Source organism: Pleurodeles waltl, chromosome 6 (assembly GCF_031143425.1).
Source record: "Pleurodeles waltl isolate 20211129_DDA chromosome 6, aPleWal1.hap1.20221129, whole genome shotgun sequence".
Taxonomy (NCBI): domain Eukaryota; kingdom Metazoa; phylum Chordata; class Amphibia; order Caudata; family Salamandridae; genus Pleurodeles; species Pleurodeles waltl.
This window is the reverse complement of record NC_090445.1, coordinates 558,558,350-558,585,631: the sequence shown is the minus strand read 5'-3', so window position 1 is coordinate 558,585,631 and position 27,282 is coordinate 558,558,350. Positions and strand designations below refer to the sequence as shown.

Here is a 27,282-nt window from a genome sequence, read left to right as displayed (position 1 = left end):
ATAAAATGAGCTGTGTCAGTAAAATCCACAAATCCCTGTTGCAAGAATTCCTTGCCATTGTGGCAAGATCTCAGCCTGTAAAAGTACCCATGCTAAGCCTTTGATTGTTTCTGTTTCTAAAAAACAAAATATAAGTTTAAAACCCAAATAACTGAAGAAAGATCAGCAATTTCCCAAAGTAACACTGTCTTCTCTCACCCCTTACAGCTAAAGACATATAATATACGCCATAAAAATATTTAAATACATTGCATTAAGGTTAATCCATGGTCCCTGAGAAAATTAAAAAGGAAGACTAAATGTAGTGTGTGCCAGGTTCTTACAACAGCCTGAGTCATTGGACTAAGCAGTGTTACATTGTTGCCACTGTCTACATTGCAAATTAATGTACTGAAGCAAAAGCAATCTGAGTCATTGAAACCATGGAATGATGTATGGTTATCATTGTCCATCATGAGAAATGATATGCTCAAAGTTAGGCTTTCGAAGATATGATATGGCTCTTTTGAAAAACTGCCTATTTGGAAACTATACTTTTCTGATTTGATCGTTTTGTAATTTAAATGGAATGGATATCTTGAGTCTCATTCATAATAAAATTTTCATTTTGTTAAATGTAGCATTCATTGTAATTCTGTGGTTTCGTTGCTATAATATTTAGTGTAAGGGACTACTGTGTTGTTTTCAGATTGATACATCTGGTCCACTAAGATCTGTGGGTTCCCTTGTTTATTTACCTAGGTTCTTGCAGCAAAGCACAATGCCATGTTTCAGAAAGGGGCACTTTTAAGAAGAACCTATAATAAAAGTATGAAAGGCCCCTTCACAGAACATATGACTGCATGGTTAAACTAATAAAGATACACATATTGAGCCAAGAGAATATCTTGTAGAGGGTTAGCTCGCAAAGGCATAGGGAAGTGGTCCTGCACAATTGTGTACAGTTCTCAAGTTTTCACCTTTTGAATGCAGAGAGGTGCTTAATTTAGCTTTGCGTTGAATGCATTGAAATCATATGTTAATTTGTCTTGCATGACAATTACCATGAATAAATGTGCATAAAAAAATGAATACATTGAAACATGACATGGCTTTTCTGGAAAAGTTCTGTATCTCAGCACCAACACTAGTCTTAATCATTTTATATGGCTCAAAAGCGGAAAACAAAAAACTTTCAGTTTGGGTCATTAATCATAAACAAAAATGCAGAATTTCTAAAAGAACTGGAGATTTTGATGGTCCAAATGGTCTCTTTCTATCTGATTTGCTAGTTTATGCAGCCTCCTAGTAATGTCAACACATTTGAAACCTCCACTTATTTCAGGATCTCCTCAGGGTAAGGACTGGATGTCAGAGTTTTACAGCCTGTTAATATCCATTATACTGCATAATTTGTAAATACCAAAAATACCAATCTTTTCCTAGTAGTGCACGATTCTTAGGTTTTGAGAAATTCCTTTGCTATGAACCTTATTTAACTCCATGGAAAGCAGTCTGTGGTCTTATTAAAGTCTTGTCATTCTCAATTGGATGAAGAATGAAACCAACATTTCCGTGTACTGCAACATCAAATACGTTCTGTTAGCAGGTCAGATTTGCCATTGTCGTCCTTTGTGTGAAACAAATGTAGGCCCATTGGCTTCCAGTCCCCACTGGCTGACTCTTGTCTGGTGTCAGAAAAAAGGGATGTAAATGCTTTAGCAAATTCCTCCAGGTAATTGGGGTTATTAATATGTACTATCAGGGCAGCGTTGTTCTTTAGCTTGCCAGTATAAAAGGACACAAACATAATGAAAACTGTCCAACATCCTTACAAATGAAACAGTTGTGCAACTGCTAAAGCCCCCTTTGCCTGAATCAGACAGAACTATACATGCTTCACCCAGTGAGTTGTCCTTCTCATCGATAGACAGTGGTGAAGGCCAGTGGATTCATGCAGATCTGTGGCTGCAGCATTTACAGCATAGTTATGGATATATTGCACTTGCTACTAATTTGCCACACACAACTTCCCACACACCCACACACACACAAATTTGCATCTGTTTTTGCAAATTAAGCTACGAATGCCCTCAATCCATAATTATGTGATAAACATTGCAACCACAGTATTGCATAGATCCTCCAGTAATATTTATTGTAAACTGTTTTATCAGCAATTTATTCATGAAAAGTAAGCTCGAACATTCTATTTCCAGTCGCAGCTCACTGTTAAATTTACTTGGAAGAAAATAACTTATTCAAGTTAGCTACTGCAGAATCAGCATGTAATATGAAAAATACATAACAGGTAACATGCGTAATATTGTCATATATAGTGATCTCAGAGTTATGTCACCAGACCCCTTTGATGACAATGTAGGGCATATTACACTGTCACTCATTATGTATTGTATACACACACACATATATATATATAAATATATATGTTCAATGGCATGTGTAGCTGCAGATACATATGCTATGCATAGTCCTGCCATCTAGTGTTGGGCTCGGAGTGTTACAAGTTGCTTTTCTTCGAAGAAGTGTTTTCGAGTCACGGGATCGAGTGACTCCTCCTCTTCGGCTCATTGCGCATGGGCATCGACTCCATCTTCGATTGTTTTCTTTCCGCCATCGGGTTCGGACGTGTTTCTTTTCGCTCCGGTAGTTCGAGTCGGAAAAGTCCTAAAAACTCTCTAATTCGTCGGTATTGTTTCAATCGCGTATCATCTCTCATTGACACTTCGGTACTGGCGGATCCAATTTCTTTACTCGCCCTTCGGGGCACCCCGCGCCCAACTCTGGACTGGTCAGGCCGACCACGTGGAAGCCTCATGGACCAGACCCCATTTCGCTTTTGTTCCCATATACAGACCAACATCTCGTTTGTAATCTTTGTCTATCTCCAGACCATCGAGAGGATACTTGTGAGGCCTGCAGATCATTCCGCTCGAAGAAGACTCTACGAGACAGAAGAGCGTGAAGGTTGGAAATGGCGTGGAGAAGCACCGAACATCTCGACGTCGAGGAAGAGGAGATTATGCACACCGCAGTCTCTGTCCCAGGGTCTGATTCCAAGCAGGATTCCGAGGAGGACAGACCAGTCACAGCAGGACAGCACGTGAGTACTCCTGCCGCTGTCCAATCCAAGCCCAAACACAAGGCCTCAGGAACGACACTGCCAGAAGGCCATGGCACCACCCACAAAAAGACTTCCGGTGACCAAGCAACAACTTCGGCACCAAGAAAGGCCACACCACCGAAGCCTTCGGACTCAAGCCGAAGCACAGGCTCTGAAACAGGCAAACACCGACCCATCAAGTCGAAGCTTCAAAAATCCCTTTTGGAGCCGAGGCCAACATCCACTCCCGGCCTTTCGTTCCTGAGAAAACCGGCTTCGGAGCCAAAAATACCCATCTACACAGAGGAGCATGGACTTTCGAAACATTTTAAAGAAAGCCATAGATTTTCGGAGGAACTCACACAAATGGAGGAAATTGATGAAAGGTAGGCCAGAATTCATATTCATAAAGACACTGGCAAAGATTATAACTGCACCTCCTCTGAAGACTAAGAGGAAGCTAGCATTTCAAGGATAATTGGACACTGATCAGCCACCAGCTGAAGTGCAAGGCCTAAGCAAAAATCTCCACCGCCACAATTTTCACCTCATCAGTCACCTCTGCATTCTCCTCACCTGATTGTCTCTCTGCCTACTACTCCTACACCTGCACAGTCTCCTGTACACTCTGCAGATTCACAACACTACAATGTCGACCCATGGGATCTCTGTGATCCAGATCCCATTTCCGATAATAGCCCAGACTGCTATCCTTCCAAACCATTACCACCAGAAGATAGCAATGGATACACTCAAGTTCTGGCTAGGGCGGCATCATACCACAACATAGCCATGCACACCGAGCCTTTTGAGGATGATTGATTTTCTCTTTAATACATTATCCTCCGCTCACACTACTTACCAGTCCCTTCCCATGCTTCCAGGCATGTTAAAACACGCACATCAAATTTTTCAAGAGCCAGTCAAGGCCAGGATCATCACTCCCAGAGTGGATAAAAAATATAAGCCACCTCCCTCTGACTCGGCATTCATTACTCAACAACTGCCTCCTGATTCTGTAGTTGTGAATGCACCATGATGCACCACGACCAGACAAGGAGAGCAGGAAATTCAATGCTGCTGGCAAAAGACTAGCATTGCAAGCAGCTAATCAATGGAGAATAGCCAACTCCCAAGCACTACTGGCTAGGTATGATAGGGCCCACTGGGACGAGATGAAAGATATCATCCAGCATCTCCCCAAAGATCAACAAAAGAGGGCACAGCAAATAGTCGAGGAAGGGCAGGCTATTACTAACAACCAGATTAGGTCAGCCCTAGACTCAGCAGACACAGCAGCTAGGACAAGCAATACTGCTGTTACCATTCGGAGACACGCATGGCTTCGGTCGTCAGGGTTTAAACCTATATCCAGCAGGCTGTCCTTGATATGCCATTCAATGAAAAACAGCTTTTTGGCCCTAAAGTTGATATGGCCATTGAAAAGATGAAGAAAGACTCAGACACCGCTAAAGCCATGGGTGCTCTGTATAATACACAATACAGAGGTTAATTTTGAAAACCTCAATACAGGGGTGGTTTTAGAGCACAAACATCTGAGGCATCCACCTCACAGTCCAAATCATCATACCAATGAGGTGGGTTTAGAGGAACTTAGAAAGGCCAATTCTCCAGAGGTTGGGGAAAATATCAGCCAGCAAAACAAGCCTCACAGACAAAACAGTGACTCACTCCACATCTTCCCTCATCACACTTCACCTGTGGGAGGAAGACTGCAAACGTTCCACAATAATTGGTTACCCATTACAACAGACAATTGGGTATTGTCTATTATCCGCAACGGTTACTGCATAGAATTGGCACAAATTCCCCCAGATATACCTCCAAAACCACACAAACTCTCCTCCCAACACATCTCCATGTTGCAAAAAGAAGTATAGTCACTATTACTCCAACAAGCTATAGAGCTTGTACTACAACATCAGATAGGAACAGGGGTTTACTCCCTGTACTTCCTAATTCCCCAAAAAGATGGAACCTTGAGACCAATACTAGATCTCAGAACTCTCAATCTTTACATCCTATCAGAACACTTTCACATGGTAACACTACAAAATGTAGTCCCACTGCTACAACAACAAGATTTCATGGCAACATTAGACCTCAAGGATGCGTATTTTCACATACCCATCTATCGAGTGCACAGAAAATATCTCAGGTTTGTAATACAAGGAAAACATTACCAGTTCAAAGTGTTACCCTTCGGGATAACAACAGCTCCCAGAGTATTTACAAAATGCCTTGCGATAGTTGCAGCCTACCTAAGAAGGCAACACATCCATGTCTTTCCATATCTCGACGATTGGCTAATAAAATCCAACAGTCATACACAGTGTCAAAACCATACACATTATGTAATACAAACCCTACACACTCTAGGGTTCTCTATAAATTACCAGAAATCCCACTTGCAACCGGCGCAAATTCAACAGTATTTAGGAGCCACACTAAATACGCAAACAGCACTTGCAAGCCCAAGTCCGCAAAGAGTACAAACATTCCACAATGTATTGGCAAAAAATTCAATCAAACCAACAGTGCACAGTCAAATCTTTTCATGAAACTGTTGGGCATGATGGCATCATGCATTGCCATTGTCCCAAATGCAAGATTAAACATGCGGCCCTTACAACAGTGCCTTGCAAAACAATGGTCACAGGCACACGGTCAACTTCAAGAGCTAGTGTTGATAGACCGCCAAACATGCATATCGCTTCACTGGTGGAATTCCACAAATTTAAACAAAGGGCGGCCATTTCAAGACCCTATGCCTCAAACCACACTTACAACAGATGCATCAATGATTAGATGGGGAGCACACCTCAACAATCACAACATTCAAGGACAATGGGACACCAAACACAAACAACTTCACATAAATCACCTAGAATTGCTAGCCGTATTCCTAGCACTCAAAGTCTTTCAACCTCTTCTCGTTCACAAACACATTCTGATCAAAACAGACAACATGACTACAATGTATTACCTAAACAAACAAGGAGGGACCCACTCATCGCAACTGTCCCTTTTATCACAAAAGATTTGCCATTGGGCAATACACAACAACATTCACCTAGTAGCACAATAGATTCCAGGGATACACAATCAATTAGCAGATGTTCTCAGCCAAGATCATCAACAAACACACGAGTGGGAAATTCATCCCCAAGTGCTTCAGACATACTTTCATCAGTGGGGAACACCAGACATAGACCTATTTGCCACCAGTGAAAACGCATAATGGCAAAACTTCGAATCCAGGTTCCCACACCCTCTATCCAAGGGCAATGCTCTATGGATCAACTGGTCAGGGATATTTGCTTACGCTTTTCCCCCTCTCCCGCTCATTCCATTTCTAGTCAACAAACTGCGTCAAAACAAACTCATACTTATAGCACCAACGTGGGCACGTCAACCATGGTACACGACACTGTTAGATCTGTCAGTAGTACCACACATCAAACTCCCCAACAGACCAGATCTGTTAACACAAAACAGACAACTGATCAGGCATCCAGATCCAGCAATACTCAATCCAGCGATTTGGCTCCTGAAGTCTTAGAGTTTGGATATCTACATCTTCCAACATAATGAATGGAAGTAATTAAACAAGCTAGAAAACCCACTACCAAGCAGTGTTATGCGAACAAATGGAAAAGGTTTGTGTTTTACTGTCAATCTAAACAGATTGCCCCTCTTTCAGCATCAATACAAGACATTGTAGGTTACTTGCTTCATCTGCAAAAAGCAAATTTAGCCTTTTCGTCCATCAAAATACATCTCACCGCTATTTCAGCGTATTTGCAAAAGATACAACACACCTCTCTATTTAGAGTCCCTGTTATCAAAGCCTTCATGGAAGGACTAAAACGCATCATACCACCAAGAACACCCCCAGTGCCTTCATGGAATCTAAATATTGTACTCACACGACTCATGGCTCCACCATTTGAACCTATGCATTCATGTCAGATTCAGTACCTAACATGGAAAGTGACATTCCTAGTTGCAATTACTTCATTAAGGAGAGTTGGTGAAATCCAAGCTTTCACTATTGAACAACCCTTCATACAAGTGCACAAACATAAAGTAGTACTTCGGACAAAACCAAAAATTTCTACCAAAGGTGATATTACCGTTTCATATCCATCAAACAGTGGAACTCCCAGTCTTCTTCCCACAGCCAGACTCTGTAGCAGAAAGAGCGCTGCATACATTGGACATTAAAAGAGCTATAATGTATTACATTGATAGACCTAAATCATTTAGGAAAACCAAACAGTTATTTGTGGCATTTCAAAAACCACATACTGTTAATCCTATCTCAAAACAAGGACTAGCTAGGTGGATAGTAAAATGCATCCAAACATGTTAGCTAAAAGCCAAAAGGCAGCTATTAGTAACACCAAAAGCACATTCCACCAGAAAAAAAGGAGAAACAATGGCATTTTTAGGAAATATACCAATGACAGAAATTTGTAAAGCAGCCACTTGGTCAACACCCCATAAGTTTACCAAGCATTACTGTGTAGATGTGTTAGCAACACAGCAAGCCACAGTAGGACAGGCTGTACTAAGAACACTGTTTCAAACAACTTCAACTCCTACAGGCTGACCACCGCTTATGGGTGGAAGAACTGCTTTGTAGTCTATGCATAGCATGTGTATCTGCAGCTACACATGCCATCGAACAGAAAATGTCACTTACCCAGTGTACATCTGTTTGTGGCATGTTCCGCTGCAGATTCACATGTGCCCTACCGCCTCCCCAGGAGCCTGTAGCCGTTAAAGTTAAAACATTCATTTGTTCATATGTATTTATATCTCTATTCCATTTGCATGGACATCTCTTTTCTTTATACTTTATCACTCCTACCTTATCCTCTGCGGGAAAACAATCTAAGATGGAGTCGATGCCCATGCGCAATGGAGCCGAAGAGGAGGAGTCACTCGATCCTGTGACTCGAAAACACTTCTTCGAAGAAAAACAACTTGTAACACTCCGAGCCCAACACTAGATGGCAGGACTATGCATAGCATGTGAATCTGCAGCGGAACATGCCACGAACAGATGTACACTGGGTAAGTGACATTTTCCATATATATATATATGTATATATATATATACATATATATCGGTCACCAGTAGATAGTTATAGTTAGGACCATGTTTCCTTAGAAAATGCAGCCCCATGGGAGTTGCCTATATCTTTGGCACCGTTTGATGAATCTTTACCAATTGTTTTTATAAATAAGTGTTCCATGCATTCTTGTTGCGCACAGAAACTTTCGGGGTGATCCGTAAAGTAGGGGCTGAGAAAAAGTGGTGGGAGTCAAAAAAAGTGTTCTTCCCATCTTAATTTCCATAGCAGTTTTGAACATGACTACAGCCCAAACCACTGGACAGGATTACACCAAATTTGGCAGCAAAGTAGTTTTTGGTATGCAGATTGTGCTTTTTGTTATTTGGTGTGAATCCGTTCAGTAGTTGTTGAGAAATTAATGGAATTCCAAATTTGTATATCTGAGGCCACTACACCTTCGCTAATAATCACAAGCTTGTGCAGAGCTCTGATTGACTGCCAACTCTTCAACCAGGAAGTGTTGACAGCCATCCTGGGACTTGGCTTCAGCACACCAAAAAGTAAACAAATAAGACGACGGGCCAGGGTACGCTCACCCTCACCCCTTAGCTCTAGTGCTGAGATCCCAGCGGGACTCCGCCAGGGCTAAAAAACACTTTTAAAAAAATTGCCACAAATTTGCGAAGACACCACAAATTCAAGGGAAAAATAAAAAAAAACACACACTTGTTTTTAAGAAGTCTTCGGGTGGGCCAAGTCCCGGGGACATTTAAAATTTAAGGAAGGGTACACAGAGGACCACCCCTCCTAGGGCAGTTTGATGCCTGGAGACCACCACCTCCCTGGGGCCAATGTGAAACTATATCCAGGGGTGCTGTTTGCCCGCTCCACATCCATGGAGACCCCCACCTCCCAGGGGCAAACAATCATTTGTGTGCGGGGGTGCATGGCCCCCACAGCCCTAGGGACCCCCACCTCCCCAGGGCAAAACTACTTATGTAGGTGGGACAACATGCCCCCCACTGCCTTGGGACCACCACCTCCCTGGGGCTAAAATAAAATAATGTGAGGGTCTGTTGTGGACCCCTGGTCCCGGGGACCACCACCTCCTAGAGCAATACACGTTGAAAGAGGGCTGCATGGCCCTCTTGAGGAGCCAGTGGTGGCCCTGGGGACCACCACCCCCCAGGGCCGGCTCCTGCTGTGTCCCTGGGTGCCCACCCCCGGGACATAGCTGTTTGCAGAAAGTGAAGTTTCCTCTGTTTCCCTGCACACAAATAGACGTGCAGGGAAACATGAACACGTTGCTCCCACAAGCAGGGAGCTCCTGTTTAAAGCAGCCCCCCACTTGTAGGAGCAATGCCGGTTCCTGCTGAACACGGGGAACTGGCTAGGACAGAGGGAGTCTTGCGGTTCCCCGTGCGGTCCTGTCACTCTCTCTTCCATCCCATAACGGGATGGAAGAGAGTTAGAGATTGTTATTGCAATGATCACTCCATGCAATGACTTAAAAGCATCAGACTAGCAAGATGTTTGGTAAGAATGTTATAGTTATGTTTGAATGCAGACCAGAACAGAGTCACTCCTAGCCTAATGGTCAAGGTCTTGCACTGTGACTCAGTAGGCTGAAAGTTCAAATCATATAATGGCAATGTGTCTGTTTATTGTCCAGTGATTTGGCAGTTACACATTCCTAGTGATGTAACATTGAAGTATTTTTCCCCCTCAAAATCTGTGGGTTGAATATCATGGCTAAGTCTGGACACTGCACAGTAAGGAGTCACCTTTGTCCTAGTAGTTAATGTGTCAGATATACACAACTAAAGGTTAGGTGTTCTAGTGCTGGCTTGTCTGTTGTCATTTCCTGCTTTAGTGTCTTTTCAACTAAAGATATTAGAGCTACATACTGAAAGATGAGCTCACTCTTTTTAATTGACAAAAACATTTTTCTTTCAAATTTGTCCAGAAATATCTCATTCTCAGTATATCATTCATCAAAGCCTAAATCACTCTCGCACTTTCTCTCTCTCTCCATCAGGGTTCTGTGAATGGAGGGTTGGCTGCAGAGCCTGGCCACAGACCAGTCCCTGCAGCCAACCCCACCAAGCCCAATCTTCGGCTGTGCGTGACAGTGGTTGGATTACCATATAGTAATGAAAATTTATTGTGTTTTAAAAAAAACTGAGAAATTCACTGAAAAAAACAAAGGCTGCAGGGATGTTATAGTAGGAAATTGAATTTAAAAAAAATCGAAATTTATTTAAAAAACAAAGGTAACTGGGATGTTATAGTTAGGCTCACATTTTAAACGTACAAAAGAAATAGAAATTCACCTGTTATAGTTAGTTATTTCAAGTAACTGTAACTCGTGCCCTAAAGTAACTATACCTCGTGCCCTTGCCATACACTGCTAATTACCACACAAAGTACGCCACTCATGACATCTTTGATAACATCATTGATAATATCAATGTAATATTTGCAGTCACATTTTTGACGAACAAACTGTGCATGGTGGGTGCGCTAGTTATAGATATCTTGGGGCACAAGTTATAGTTACTTGGGAAAACTCTAACTATAACGGGTGAATTTCTATTTTTTTAAAATTCTATTTGCTAACTGTAACATCCTTGTAAACGTTGTTTTTCCAGTATTCCAGTATATGTATATATATATAAAATTTGCCTCTAATAGTCACCTTAGATGTAATTGTGATCATCTGCAGAGAATCTGCTGGTCTAAGAAGCTACCCTGATTACACAGATTAAATGTATTTTGGTTTGATCCAGAGAAGTATTAGACACTACTATTGTAAATCACTGATGTGAGCTTTTTAGTGCCACTGAAGGAATGAGGATTTGTGTTTTAGTTTTAAAAGCTTATTTGTTCTATGTTAATAAATGTTTTTCATTGTAGCCACAGGGTAAAGGAAAACGCTTGCCAGAGGTGTACTGCATCGTTAGTCGGCTAGGTTGTTTCAACCTCTTTTCAAAGGTGAGTGGAAAGATCTCCATTGCTTCTGCAGAATTATATTCACATATGGAAAGATATCTGTAGCAATCTTCCATTTCAATTGGCTGTCCCACATCATTATAATTTTAAAACAGCTCATGGGATTACAATAGACTCTTAAAGACAGACGGATTACCAATGTATTGGAGTATTTAAATGCTTTGGAATTTGGGCCTTTGATGTTTTTATGATTTTGTTTAAGAAAGATGCAAACTTTTCTCTGCACTTCACACTATGTTGCTGGATGTTTTTTAGCTAACAGTTTCCTAGACCAGTGAAAAAAACGAGAAACATGGGCCTGATGTATTAAGCATTTTTGCAGTCACATAGAATGTGATTCATGAGATAGCAAAGTTTCTTCTTCAGAAATGTCTTTCCAACTTGCAAAATATACTTTGGTAACCATACTGATTCGCAGTGTGAAGGGGGCATATAACAAGATTTGCCATTTCTTTTGGGAGTTGGTATGTGAAGTATCAATAGTTTGCAACTGCAGTTCCTGTTGCAAATCATTGATCAGTTACGAAGCCCACAAGGGGATGGTGGGTGAAAGTGACAGATTTGAAAAGGGGAATCTAATCCTGTGCTACAGCTTGCATCTTGCTAAAGGCCACTGCCAATAATGATGAAGAATTGTAAGTAGTCCAGAGGACCGTTTTATGTCGTCCTCATGCCATTCCTTGAAATCTAACTTTTATTTTTAAAAGCAGCTCTTGTCCCTTTTAAGGATAGCGGCTGCTTTTAAGACAAGCATTTGCAATGCAACGGGTTTCGCGTTTGCTCGTGTTAGAGCTGATAGCGTTGTATACTCCTAACCCGACTTTTCACTCGTAATGAAACCCATCGGCAAAAGTGCATTTATGTTCGTAACCGGAAAAAGTGCAATTAACTGTGTAACAGGGTCGATATTATGTAAAGCGCTCAACTTCTGCCAAGCAAGATCGCGCTGGGAAAATAGAGAAAAAGTAGTCCACGAGCCGGACAGAAAACAGCGAGCCTCGTATGTTTTCTGTAATTGGTTGATGCGATCGAGGAGGGCTATCCACCGGAAAAGGCATGATGTATGCATGCCTTCCACTAATGAAATGAAACAGATTCTAACAGGCAAGCCCACGAGCCAATGAAAGACACTGACGTGACGTAGACAGGGCTCTGAGCCCTTTTTAATTCCTAAAGCGTCTTGCTTAGCGAAACGCATGCGCAAGCGCATACCACGCAGGCTCGACCCTAAAAATGTTGTCATTCATGAAATGCAAGTGGAGAGATGAAGGTTTCCTGTGTCTTACAGGCGTCCATGTCTGCATTTGCAGCCATTCACAGGGTACTGAAAAAGGGCTCCTGCTTCAATGAATGAAGAATAAGTTTTCGCATCCATTTCATGCTGCAACTCTTTATCAATAAATATGAGCTTACTAACTAGTAGGTGTGAAAAAATGGGATGGAGATTTGACCTTAGTACATCAGTCTCTATGTGTAGCATAGCTGTTAAGTTGTGGAATGTACATCTAAGGTATCAGGGTTCTAATTTAACCCTTAACCAAATTATGAGATCATGGGCAATTCAATTTATATTCTTGTGCCTCACTTCCACCTGTGTCCTTGGACACCAACTATCTGTCAGTACTACAGACACTGTATAGAAGATCAACATTTAAAGAAGTGCATGCGCTCACAAGCTTTCTTGTGGCAATGGTTTTGGAAAGGTTTAAATACCTCTTCTTAGTTGGATTGTGGTTTTGCTCCTGCTTCACAACCTCACGTTGAGGGAAAATACAGGTTCTGTGAAGAGCCACTTTATAGCACACATGTTGCAATGCAATTAATATTACTTGAGTTGCTATTATAATTCTTTGTTCCTCCTATGCCACACTACTACCAGATTTCTTAACACTGAAACTGCACCTGTTAACTAGTAATCCTTTGCAATTTGCTCTACGCAGATACTGGATGAAGTGGAAAAAAGAAGGGAAATGTCTCCAGCGTTGGTGTCCCCCTTTATGCGCAGTGTCATGGAGGCTCCCTTCCCTGCCCCAGGACGCACCATCACTGTGAAGAGCTTCCTTCCTGGATCTGGGAGCGAGGTCAGTACCTATACATAGATATATGTTGTGACACATCTGGCTTCAGAGATTGGTTACTGTGAGAAAATACCCCTCTTTTTGTGGTCACCCCTGTTTTTTGCTGAATTGTATTGCTGGTTTTTAGATTTTGCACCCTAGAGCACTGCTGTCCAATGCCCAGTGTATGTGTTCTGATCCCCAAGACTTAAAGAGATTGGCTAATCCCTGATTAACATATTTACCTTTTTAATAAAGTCATAGAATATAGGGCAGAAAGTACACCTATGATATATAATGTTAAATGCTTAGGCCTTGTAGCTCACAAAACTGCGTGTATAGCACCTAAAAATGGGGCATGCCATGCACCTTCAGTGACAAGTCCCCAGATGCTGTTTTCACTGTGGAAGGTGCTGACTGTCATACAAGAAAGCTAGAGTATGGGTGTAGGAAGTTGGCTCTGTATGTGCTATTTCAAAGTAAGGAATAGCATGCACAGAGTCCAAGGGTTCCCCTTAGAGGTAAAATAGTGGTAAAAATAGATAATACTAATGCTCTATTTTGTGGTAGTGTGGTCGAGCAGTAGGCTTATCCAAGGAGTAGTGTTAAGCATTTGTTGTACATACACATAGACAATAAATGAGGTACACACACTCAGAGACAAATCCAGCCAATAGGTTTTGTATAGAAAAATATATTTTCTTAGTTTATTTTAAGAACCACAGGTTCAAATTCTACATGTAATATCTCATTTGAAAGGTATTGCAGGTAAGTACTTTAGGAACTTTAAATCATAAAAATTGCATGTATACTTTTCAAGTTATTGACAAATAGCTGTTTTAAAAGTGGACACTTAGTGCAATTTTCACAGTTCCTGGGGGAGGTAAGTTTTTGTTAGTTTTACCAGGTAAGTAAGACACTTACAGGGTTCAGTTCTTGGTCCAAGGTAGCCCACCGTTGGGGGTTCAGAGCAACCCCAAAGTCACCACACCAGCAGCTCAGGGCCGGTCAGGTGCAGAGTTCAAAGTGGTGCCCAAAACACATAGGCTAGAATGGAGAGAAGGGGGTGCCCCGGTTCCGGTCTGCTTGCAGGTAAGTACCCGCGTCTTCGGAGGGCAGACCAGGGGGGTTTTGTAGGGCACCGGGGGGGACACAAGTCCACACAGAAATTTCACCCTCAGCAGCGCGGGGGCGGCCGGGTGCAGTGTAGAAACAAGCGTCGGGTTTTCAATGTTAGTCTGTGAGAGATCTCGGGATCTCTTCAGCGCTGCAGGCAGGCAAGGGGGGGATTCCTCGGGGAAACCTCCACTTGGGCAAGGGAGAGGGACTCCTGGGGGTCACTTCCCCAGTGAAAGTCCGGTCCTTCAGGTCCTGGGGGCTGCGGGTGCAGGGTCTCTCCCAGGCGTCGGGACTTTAGGTTCAAAGAGTCGCGGTCAGGGGAAGCCTCGGGATTCCCTCTGCAGGCGGCGCTGTGGAGGCTCAGGGGGGACAGGTTTTGGTACTCACAGTATCAGAGTAGTCCTGGGGTCCCTCCTGAGGTGTTGGATCGCCACCAGCCGAGTCGGGGTCGCCGGGTGCAGTGTGGCAAGTCTCACGCTTCTTGCGGGGAGCTTGCAGGGTTCTTTAAAGCTGCTGGAAACAAAGTTGCAGCTTTTCTTGGAGCAGGTCCGCTGTCCTCGGGAGTTTCTTGTCTTTTCGAAGCAGGGGCAGTCCTCAGAGGATGTCGAGGTCGCTGGTCCCTTTGGAAGGCGTCGCTGGAGCAGGATCTTTGGAAGGCAGGAGACAGGCCGGTGAGTTTCTGGAGCCAAGGCAGTTGTCGTCTTCTGGTCTTCCGCTGCAGGGGTTTTCAGCTGGGCAGTCCTTCTTCTTGTAGTTGCAGGAATCTAATTTTCTAGGGTTCAGGGTAGCCCTTAAATACTAAATTTAAGGGCGTGTTTAGGTCTGGGGGGTTAGTAGCCAATGGCTACTAGCCCTGAGGGTGGGTACACCCTCTTTGTGCCTCCTCCCAAGGGGAGGGGGTCACAATCCTAACCCTATTGGGGGAATCCTCCATCTGCAAGATGGAGGATTTCTAAAAGTTAGAGTCACCTCAGCTCAGGACACCTTAGGGGCTGTCCTGACTGGCCAGTGACTCCTCCTTGTTGCTTTCTTTGTTCCCTCCAGCCTTGCCGCCAAAAGTGGGGGCCGTGGCCGGAGGGGGCGGGCAACTCCACTAAGCTGGAGTGCCCTGCTGGGCTGTGACAAAGGGGTGAGCCTTTGAGGCTCACCGCCAGGTGTTACAGCTCCTGCCTGGGGGAGGTGTTAGCATCTCCACCCAGTGCAGGCTTTGTTACTGGCCTCAGAGTGACAAAGGCACTCTCCCCATGGGGCCAGCAACATGTCTCTGGTGTGGCAGGCTGCTGGAACTAGTCAGCCTACACAGACAGTCGGTTAAGTTTCAGGGGGCACCTCTAAGGTGCCCTCTGTGGTGTATTTTACAATAAAATGTACACTGGCATCAGTGTGCATTTATTGTGCTGAGAAGTTTGATACCAAACTTCCCAGTTTTCAGTGTAGCCATTATGGTGCTGTGGAGTTCGTGTTTGACAGACTCCCAGACCATATACTCTTATGGCTACCCTGCACTTACAATGTCTAAGGTTTTGTTTAGACACTGTAGGGGTACCATGCTCATGCACTGGTACCCTCACCTATGGTATAGTGCACCCTGCCTTAGGGCTGTAAGGCCTGCTAGAGGGGTGGCTTACCTATACTGCATAGGCAGTGAGAGGCTGGCATGGCACCCTGAGGGGAGTGCCATGTCGACTTACTCGTTTTGTCCTCACTAGCACACACAAGCTGGCAAGCAGTGTGTCTGTGCTGAGTGAGAGGTCTCCAGGGTGGCATAAGACATGCTGCAGCCCTTAGAGACCTTCCTTGGCATCAGGGCCCTTGGTACTAGAAGTACCAGTTACAAGGGACTTATCTGGATGCCAGGGTCTGCCAATTGTGGATACAAAAGTACAGGTTAGGGAAAGAACACTGGTGCTGGGGCCTGGTTAGCAGGCCTCAGCACACTTTCAATTGTAAACATAGCATCAGCAAAGGCAAAAAGTCAGGGGGCAACCATGCCAAGGAGGCATTTCCTTACACAACCCCCCCCCCAAACGAAAGAGGATGAGACTAACCTTTCCCAAGAGAGTCTTCATTTTCTAAGTGGAAGAACCTGGAAAGGCCATCTGCATTGGCATGGGCAGTCCCAGGTCTGTGTTCCACTATAAAGTCCATTCCCTGTAGGGAGATGGACCACCTCAACAGTTTAGGATTTTCACCTTTCATTTGCATCAGCCATTTGAGAGGTCTGTGGTCAGTTTGAACTAGGAAGTGAGTCCCAAAGAGGTATGGTCTCAGCTTCTTCAGGGACCAAACCACAGCAAAGGCCTCCCTCTCAATGGCACTCCAACGCTGCTCCCTGGGGAGTAACCTCCTGCTAATGAAAGCAACAGGCTGGTCAAGGCCATCATCATTTGTTTGGGACAAAACTGCCCCTATCCCATGTTCAGAGGCATCAGTCTGCACAATGAACTGCTTAGAATAATCTGGAGCTTTTAGAACTGGTGCTGAGCACATTGCTTGTTTCAGGGTGTCAAAGGCCTGTTGGCATTCTACAGTCCAGTTCACTTTCTTGGGCATTTTCTTGGAGGTGAGTTCAGTGAGGGCTGTCACAATGGATCCATATCCCTTCACAAACCTCCTGTAATACCCAGTCAAGCCAAGGAATGCCCTGACTTGAGTCTGGGTTTTTGGAGCTACCCAGTCCAGAATAGTCTGGATCTTGGGTTGGAGTGGCTGAACTTGGCCTCCACCTACAAGGTGTCCCAAGTAAACCACAGTTCCCTGCCCTATCTGGCATTTGGATGCCTTGATAGAGAGGCCTGCAGATTGCAGAGCCTTCAAAACCTTCTTCAGGTGGACCAGGTGATCCTGCCAGGTGGAGCTAAAGACAGCAATATCATCAAGATAAGCTGTGCTAAAGGACTCCAAGCCAGCAAGGACTTGATTCACCAACCTTTGGAAGGTGGCAGGGGCATTCTTTAAACCAAAGGGCATAACAGTAAACTGATAATGCCCATCAGGTGTGGAGAATGCTGTTTTCTCTTTTGCTCCAGGTGCCATTTTTATTTGCCAGTACCCTGCTGTCAAGTCAAAGGTACTTAAGAATTTGGCAGCACCTAATTTGTCTATGAGCTCATCAGCTCTTGGAATTGGATGAGCATCTGTCTTGGTGACAGAATTGAGCCCTCTGTAGTCCACACAAAACCTCATCTCTTTCTTTCCATCTTTGGTGTGAGGTTTGGGGACTAAGACCACTGGGCTAGCCCAGGGGCTGTCAGAGCGCTCAATCACTCCCAATTCCAGCATCTTGTGGACTTCCACCTTGATGCTTTCCTTAACATGGTCAGATTGTCTAAAGATTTTGTTCTTGACAGGCATGCTGTCTCCTGTGTCCACATCATGGGTACACAGGTGTGTCTGACCAGGGGTTAAGGAGAAGAGTTCAGGAAACTGTTGTAGGACTCTCCTACAATCAGCTTGCTGTTGGCCAGAGAGGGTGTCTGAGTAGATCACTCCATCTACTGTGCCATCTTTTGGGTCTGATGACAGAAGATCAGGGAGAGGTTCACTCTCTGCCTCCTGATCCTCATCTGTTACCATCAACAGATTGACATCAGCCCTGTCGTGGAAGAGCTTAAGGCGGTTTACATGGATCACCCTCTTGGGGCTCCTGCTTGTGCCCAGGTCCACCAGGTAGGTGACCTGACTCTTCCTTTCTAGTACTGGGTAAGGGCCACTCCATTTGTCCTGGAGTGCCCTGGGAGCCACAGGCTCCAGAACCCAGACTTTCTGCCCTGGTTGGAACTCAACCAGTGCAGCCTTTTGGTCATACCAAAACTTCTGGAGCTGTTGGCTGGCCTCAAGGTTTTTGGTTGCCTTTTCCATGTACTCTGCCATTCTAGAGCGAAGGCCAAGTACATAGTCCACTATGTCCTGTTTAGGCTCATGGAGAGGTCTCTCCCAGCCTTCCTTAACAAGGGCAAGTGGTCCCCTTACAGGATGACCAAACAGAAGTTCAAAGGGTGAGAATCCTACTCCCTTCTGTGGCACCTCTCTGTAAGCGAAAAGCAGACATGGCAAGAGGACATCCCATCTCCTTTTGAGCTTTTCTGGGAGCCCCATGATCATGCCTTTTAATGTCTTGTTGAATCTCTCAACCAAGCCATTAGTTTGTGGATGGTATGGTGTAGTGAATTTATAAGTCACTCCACACTCATTCCACATGTGCTTTAGGTATGCTGACATGAAGTTGGTACCTCTGTCAGACACCACCTCCTTAGGGAAACCCACTCTGGTAAAGATACCAATGAGGGCCTTGGCTACTGCAGGGGCAGTAGTCGACCTAAGGGGAATAGCTTCAGGATACCTGGTAGCATGATCCACTACTACCAGGATATACATATTTCCTGAGGCTGTGGGAGGTTCCAGTGGACCAACTATGTCCACACCCACTCTTTCAAAGGGAACCCCCACCACTGGAAGTGGAATGAGGGGGGCCTTTGGATGCCCACCTGTCTTACCACTGGCTTGACAGGTGGGGCAGGAGAGGCAAAACTCCTTAACCATGTTGGACATATTGGGCCAGTAGAAGTGGTTGACTAACCTCTCCCACGTCTTGGTTTGTCCCAAATGTCCAGCAAGGGGAATGTCATGGGCCAATGTTAGGATGAACTTCCTGAACAGCTGAGGCACTACCACTCTCCTAGTGGCACCAGGTTTGGGGTCTCTGGCCTCAGTGTACAGGAGTCCATCTTCCCAATAGACCCTATGCGTTCCATTTTTCTTGCCTTTGGACTCTTCAGCAGCTTGCTGCCTAAGGCCTTCAAGAGAGGGACAGGTTTCTTGTCCCTTACACAGCTCCTCCCTTGAGGGTCCCCCTGGGCCTAAGAGCTCAACCTGATAAGGTTCAAGCTCCAAAGGCTCAGTTCCCTCAGAGGGCAGAACTTCTTCCTGAGAAGAGAGGTTCCCTTTCTTTTGCTGTGTTGCAGTTGGTTTCCCAACTGACTTTCCTGTTCTCTTGGTAGGCTGGGCCATTCTTCCAGACTCCAGCTCTACTTGTTCACCCTGTGCCTTGCACTGTGCTCTTGTTTTCACACACACCAGTTCAGGGATACCCAGCATTGCTGCATGGGTTTTTAGCTCTACCTCAGCCCATGCTGAGGACTCCAGGTCATTTCCAAGCAGACAGTCCACTGGGATATTTGAGGAGACCACCACCTGTTTCAGGCCATTGACCCCTCCCCATTCTAAAGTAACCATTGCCATGGGATGTACTTTTCTCTGATTGTCAGCGTTGGTGACTGTGTAAGTTTTTCCAGTCAGGTATTGGCCAGGGGAAACCAGTTTCTCTGTCACCATGGTGACACTGGCACCTGTATCCCTCAGGCCCTCTATTCTAGTCCCATTAATTAAGAGTTGCTGTCTGTATTTTTGCATGTTAGGCGGCCAGACAGCTAGTGTGGCTAAATCCACCCCACCCTCAGAAACTAGAGTAGCTTCAGTGTGGACCCTGATTTGCTCTGGGCACACTGTTGATCCCACTTGGAGACTAGCCATACCAGTGTTACCTGGATGGGAGTTTGGAGTGGAACCTTTCTTGGGACAGGCCTTGTCTCCAGTTTGGTGTCCATGCTGTTTACAGCTATGACACCAGGCCTTTTTGGGATCAAAGTTTTTACCCTTGTACCCATTGTTCTGTGAAGAGGCTCTGGGCCCACCCTCCTGTGCAGGTTTTTGGGGGCCTGTAGAAGACTCTTTACTATTTTTAGTTTTGGTTGTCTCATCACCCTTCCCCTGGGGAGTCTTTGTGACCCCTTTCTTTTGGTCACCCCCTGTTGAAGTCTTGGACACCCTTGTCTTGACCCAATGGTCCGCCTTCTTTCCCAATTCTTGGGGAGAAATTGGTCCTAGGTCTACCAGATGCTGATGCAGTTTATCATTGAAACAATTACTTAACAGGTGTTCTTTCACAAATAAATTGTACAGCCCATCATAATTACTTACACCACTGCCTTGAATCCAACCATCTAGTGTTTTCACTGAGTAGTCTACAAAGTCAACCCAGGTCTGGCTCGAGGATTTTTGAGCCCCCCTGAATCTAATCCTATACTCCTCAGTGGAGAATCCAAAGCCCTCAATCAGGGTACCCTTCATGAGGTCATAAGATTCTGCATCTTGTCCAGAGAGTGTGAGGAGTCTATCCCTACACTTTCCTGTGAACATTTCCCAAAGGAGAGCACCCCAGTGAGATCTGTTCACTTTTCTGGTTACACAAGCCCTCTCAAAAGCTGTGAACCATTTGGTGATGTCATCACCATCTTCATATTTAGTTACAATCCCTTTAGGGATTTTCAACATGTCAGGAGAATCTCTGACCCTATTTATGTTGCTGCCACCATTGATGGGTCCTAGGCCCATCTCTTGTCTTTCCCTCTCTATGGCTAGGATCTGTCTTTCCAAAGCCAATCTTTTGGCCATCCTGGCTAACTGGATGTCCTCTTCACTGGGGTTATCCTCAGTGATTTCAGAGGTGTTGGTCTCTCCTGTGAGGGAACCAGCATCTCTGACTATTATTTTTGGAGTCAGGGTTTGAGGGACCCTGTTCTCCCTAGATAGGACTGGTAGGGGGGAATTTTCCTCCAAGTCACTATCCTCTTCCTCTGAGTTGCCACCCTCAGAGGGGTTGGCCTTTTCAAACTCTGCCAAAAGCTCCTGGAGCTGTATTTTGGTAGGTTTGGGGCCCATTGTTATTTTCTTTATTTTACAGAGTGACCTTAGCTCCCTCATCTTAAGATGGAGGTAAGGTGTGGTGTCGAGTTCCACCACAGTCACATCTGTGCTAGACATTTTGCTTCTAAAAGTTGGAATACTTTTTAAGAATCTACAACTGGTTCTAGAATCTAATTCAAACTTTTACAAACTTTTAAACTCTAAAAGAGATGCTAAACAGGATCTAACACAAGGCCCTAGCAGGTCTTTTAAGAATTTAGAAAACTTTTCAAATTGCAAAAATCAATTTCTAATGACAATTTTGGAATTTGTCGTGTGATCAGGTATTGGCTGAGTAGTCCAGCAAATGCAAAGTCTTGTATCCCACCGCTGCCACCAATGTAGGAAGTTGGCTCTGTATGTGCTATTTCAAAGTAAGGAATAGCATGCACAGAGTCCAAGGGTTCCCCTTAGAGGTAAAATAGTGGTAAAAATAGATAATACTAATGCTCTATTTTGTGGTAGTGTGGTCGAGCAGTAGGCTTATCCAAGGAGTAGTGTTAAGCATTTGTTGTACATACACATAGACAATAAATGAGGTACACACACTCAGAGACAAATCCAGCCAATAGGTTTTGTATAGAAAAATATATTTTCTTAGTTTATTTTAAGAACCACAGGTTCAAATTCTACATGTAATATCTCATTTGAAAGGTATTGCAGGTAAGTACTTTAGGAACTTTAAATCATAAAAATTGCATGTATACTTTTCAAGTTATTGACAAATAGCTGTTTTAAAAGTGGACACTTAGTGCAATTTTCACAGTTCCTGGGGGAGGTAAGTTTTTGTTAGTTTTACCAGGTAAGTAAGACACTTACAGGGTTCAGTTCTTGGTCCAAGGTAGCCCACCGTTGGGGGTTCAGAGCAACCCCAAAGTCACCACACCAGCAGCTCAGGGCCGGTCAGGTGCAGAGTTCAAAGTGGTGCCCAAAACACATAGGCTAGAATGGAGAGAAGGGGGTGCCCCGGTTCCGGTCTGCTTGCAGGTAAGTACCCGCGTCTTCGGAGGGCAGACCAGGGGGGTTTTGTAGGGCACCGGGGGGGACACAAGTCCACACAGAAATTTCACCCTCAGCAGCGCGGGGGCGGCCGGGTGCAGTGTAGAAACAAGCGTCGGGTTTTCAATGTTAGTCTATGAGAGATCTCGGGATCTCTTCAGCGCTGCAGGCAGGCAAGGGGGGGATTCCTCGGGGAAACCTCCACTTGGGCAAGGGAGAGGGACTCCTGGGGGTCACTTCCCCAGTGAAAGTCCGGTCCTTCAGGTCCTGGGGGCTGCGGGTGCAGGGTCTCTCCCAGGCGTCGGGACTTTAGGTTCAAAGAGTCGCGGTCAGGGGAAGCCTCGGGATTCCCTCTGCAGGCGGCGCTGTGGGGGCTCAGGGGGGACAAGTTTTGGTACTCACAGTATCAGAGTAGTCCTGGGGTCCCTCCTGAGGTGTTGGATCGCCACCAGCCGAGTCGGGGTCGCCGGGTGCAGTGTGGCAAGTCTCACGCTTCTTGCGGGGAGCTTGCAGGGTTCTTTAAAGCTGCTGGAAACAAAGTTGCAGCTTTTCTTGGAGCAGGTCCGCTGTCCTCGGGAGTTTCTTGTCTTTTCGAAGCAGGGGCAGTCCTCAGAGGATGTCGAGGTCGCTGGTCCCTTTGGAAGGCGTCGCTGGAGCAGGATCTTTGGAAGGCAGGAGACAGGCCGGTGAGTTTCTGGAGCCAAGGCAGTTGTCGTCTTCTGGTCTTCCGCTGCAGGGGTTTTCAGCTGGGCAGTCCTTCTTCTTGTAGTTGCAGGAATCTAATTTTCTAGGGTTCAGGGTAGCCCTTAAATACTAAATTTAAGGGCGTGTTTAGGTCTGGGGGGTTAGTAGCCAATGGCTACTAGCCCTGAGGGTGGGTACACCCTCTTTGTGCCTCCTCCCAAGGGGAGGGGGTCACAATCCTAACCCTATTGGGGGAATCCTCCATCTGCAAGATGGAGGATTTCTAAAAGTTAGAGTCACCTCAGCTCAGGACACCTTAGGGGCTGTCCTGACTGGCCAGTGACTCCTCCTTGTTGCTTTCTTTGTTCCCTCCAGCCTTGCCGCCAAAAGTGGGGGCCGTGGCCGGAGGGGGCGGGCAACTCCACTAAGCTGGAGTGCCCTGCTGGGCTGTGACAAAGGGGTGAGCCTTTGAGGCTCACCGCCAGGTGTTACAGCTCCTGCCTGGGGGAGGTGTTAGCATCTCCACCCAGTGCAGGCTTTGTTACTGGCCTCAGAGTGACAAAGGCACTCTCCCCATGAGGCCAGCAACATGTCTCTGGTGTGGCAGGCTGCTGGAACTAGTCAGCCTACACAGACAGTCGGTTAAGTTTCAGGGGGCACCTCTAAGGTGCCCTCTGTGGTGTATTTTACAATAAAATGTACACTGGCATCAGTGTGCATTTATTGTGCTGAGAAGTTTGATACCAAACTTCCCAGTTTTCAGTGTAGCCATTATGGTGCTGTGGAGTTCGTGTTTGACAGACTCCCAGACCATATACTCTTATGGCTACCCTGCACTTACAATGTCTAAGGTTTTGTTTAGACACTGTAGGGGTACCATGCTCATGCACTGGTACCCTCACCTATGGTATAGTGCACCCTGCCTTAGGGCTGTAAGGCCTGCTAGAGGGGTGGCTTACCTATACTGCATAGGCAGTGAGAGGCTGGCATGGCACCCTGAGGGGAGTGCCATGTCGACTTACTCGTTTTGTCCTCACTAGCACACACAAGCTGGCAAGCAGTGTGTCTGTGCTGAGTGAGAGGTCTCCAGGGTGGCATAAGACATGCTGCAGCCCTTAGAGACCTTCCTTGGCATCAGGGCCCTTGGTACTAGAAGTACCAGTTACAAGGGACTTATCTGGATGCCAGGGTCTGCCAATTGTGGATACAAAAGTACAGGTTAGGGAAAGAACACTGGTGCTGGGGCCTGGTTAGCAGGCCTCAGCACACTTTCAATTGTAAACATAGCATCAGCAAAGGCAAAAAGTCAGGGGGCAACCATGCCAAGGAGGCATTTCCTTACAATGGGTTAAAATATAAATTCTGATATTTCAAGTCTGCAAAGAGTTTTTCTATTAAAAACCCAATTCAGTGATGACGTTGTATTTTTAATAACTATTTAGGAAGAATAATGTTTATAAAGTTACCTTTTCCTTGCCTGACGTTACTGGAAACTAATTTACATTAGGTCTTCAGCAGCTGTCAATCAACTGCTTAAACCTAATGAGATGTGAAAGTCCTTCCAGGAACCCCTCAGTAGATCATTTTGATTGACAGTTCAACCTAAAGGAACAGGCATGACTCCTCTAAGTCCAACAGAATATTCATGGTGGAGCTGTTGCTATCCTGTTGGCACAACATTGCCAGATCCTGCCTGAGAGGTCTGTCCGAGGCACATGTAAAACCTTTAAGCCCTTGAAGGGACCAAACAGAACCAGATAACAATTCTTGTGTAGCCCCTGTATGGTTGCTGATGGACCATTCTTTTCTCTGTTCTGTTATGGTCCCAAAGCTGACTTCAAACTGGATTTTTGGGTGGACACTGGTGAATTCCATCTTAACCACCCATGCATACCTCCATCGTAAATATAGTAGACTTGCATTGGGCTTTTTATTTTTCTAGGTGCTTTTTCAGCTTGAATCTTTAAACATTCATATCTCTGGTTCCCCTTATTGGGTGTATGCCCTTTTATCTATGACATTTTTCTCTCTTTCCATAAAATCAAGTGCTTTTTTAATTGTTTTGAGTTTTTGATGGTTTTAACTGTTTTAGTACTTCTAAATGTGTTACACATTTTCCTTTAGTTAAGCCTGTCTACTCTGTGCCCTAGCTAGTAGGGGTTGAACTCAGGTTTTAATTACTGAAATCTTTGACAGGACATAATAGGTTAGTGACTTTATTACTTGTGGTGGAGTGCCATCCAGCACAATAAATAATTCACTTTCATAGAGTTACCGACATATAAAGCAAAAAAAGAAACAATCAGGGAAGTATTACTTTCTATCACTACTACAAAAACCCAAGGGACTTGGCTTTGATAGAACCAGTTAACCTGGAGGATTTCTATGGTGTGTGTGATCACTAGAATGTGTCAAAAGAGGAATTACAAACACAAAGTTCTAATATGGAATCTTGAAATGAAATAGGTTTCTTGGAGATAAAGGGGGTCATTCTGACCCTGACGGGCGGCGGAGGCCGCCCGCCAGAGTTCCCCCCTCCAAAATACCGCTCCGCGGTTGAAAGACCGCGGAGGGTATTCTAAGTTTTTCCCTGGGCTGGCGGGCGGTTGCCAAAAGACCGCCCGCCAGCCCAGGGAAAAACTCCCTTCCCACGAGGATGCCGGCTCGTAATCGAGCCAGCGGAGTGGGAAGGTGCGACGGGTGCTGTTGCACCCGTCGCGTATTTCACTGTCTGCCAAGCAGACAGTGAAATACTTGTAGGGGCCCTCTTACGGGGGCCCCTGCAGTGCCCATGCCAGTGGCATGGGCACTGCAGGGGCCCCCAGGGGCCCCGCGACCCCCCCTACCGCCATCCGGTTCCCGGCGGGCGGACCGCCGGGAACTGGATGGCGGTAGGGGGGGTCGGAATCCCCTCGGCGGCGCAGCTAGCTGCGCCGCCTTGGAGGATTCAAAAGGGTGGCGGTACACTGGCGGGAGACCGCCAGTGTTGCCGGTCCGACCACGGCTTTACCGCCGCGGTCAGAATGCCCTGCGGGGCACCGCCGGCCTGTCGGCGGTGCTCCCGCCGACCCTGGCCCCGGCGGTCTAAGACCGCCGGGGTCAGAATGACCCCCAAAGTGTTAAATTACATTAAAACATTTGCCATCTAAACTTCATCACTGTGTGATTTAAGCCTTATGACCTAAAAGCTAAGCTAAACAGGAAATTAGTATTATTTGTTTGACGTATTAAAATATGTGGAAGGAGTGGACTAGAAAAAATGGAGTTAGTTTAAACAGTTTTAAAAGATATCTATGTAAATGTTTAAACTTTTAATACTTCTTCGAAATGATATAGTAAAATCACCTTCCTCCAACAAATGTAAGTAACATAAACACGTCTGAATCAATCAGAAATATTTGCAGCATCATTCAAAAAGAGCTAGCTGCCATGGGAAGTTAGAAAAGTTTTAAGTAAATTGATTAATCCAATGAGATTCACAAGTGAGCAGATAATCACTCATGAAACTCTACAGAAGTCATTGATTTTCAGCAATATACTAACATGAATGACCTATACACATACTTCATAGAAATTAGTTAAAAAAGATTGCATGCATATAAGTGACACTAGTGTATTTGCTCTTTAAATATTTCTTTTTTAGGGTGCGATCTCATCATTCCCAATAAGACAATTCAGTCACTCGTGCACTTGACAGGATTACATTTGTATCACGTCCCATCAGTATAAGGCATATTAAAATACCCACAAACATATGGGTTTGTGGGAACTCATTAACATTTGCAGGTTTAACCACCCCAACCTTAAATTTATGACTTTTTGAAACTCCACTGTTCAGGTTGATTTCCCACATTGACAAATATCCTTTGTTCCGGCAAAAAATAATGCCAATCTTGAGTCCAGGATTCGGTATTGGAAATGTACCTGCACAAATAGCTTTTCTATGCATCTACGTCAAAATTAGATACACACAACTATTGAGGTATAGGCCACTAAGCATTTTGAGGTGGGAAAGGGAAAATTAAAAAAAGCATGGTATGATTTTTACAAGGAATACATTATTACATATATGAGATGTTCCATAGCAGTGGTGCTTGTTGTAAAGTGTGTCTTAACTAAGTTGACCTCCATTCAGACGTGTCCCCTCCTGAAGTAATATCAGTTAATCCTTACTGGCTGCATATATCCATGCTGATCTCAAATATTCAGGTTTGGCAAGAGTTAACAAGTGTACTGAGCAATTGTTGTTTATATTTGCACTTTAAATAAATACAAAAAACACTACTTTCCTGTCCAACATCCATGAATAGAGGCCCGACTACACAGCAATTCTAAGACTGATCTCTAATGGTTGAAATAAAAACTTATAGTAGGTCCTCATTTTTTCAAAGTATCCACTGAAAAATGCCAGTGTTTTATGTATTAAGAGAGTTATTGTAAGTAAAAACAGTGTCAGTAT

General features: G+C 44.9%; 1 protein-coding gene across 1 annotated transcript in view; it reads left to right on the top strand.

Annotated features, from left to right (window-relative positions):
* Positions 1-27,282, top strand: part of DENND2C (DENN domain containing 2C) — a 319,873-nt gene that overhangs the window by 230,124 nt on the left and 62,467 nt on the right. The window contains exons 11-12 of the mRNA XM_069238733.1: positions 11,125-11,202; positions 13,161-13,301. Of these exons, the coding sequence (XP_069094834.1) occupies positions 11,125-11,202; positions 13,161-13,301 (219 nt within the window). The remainder of the gene's footprint in view (positions 1-11,124; positions 11,203-13,160; positions 13,302-27,282) is intronic.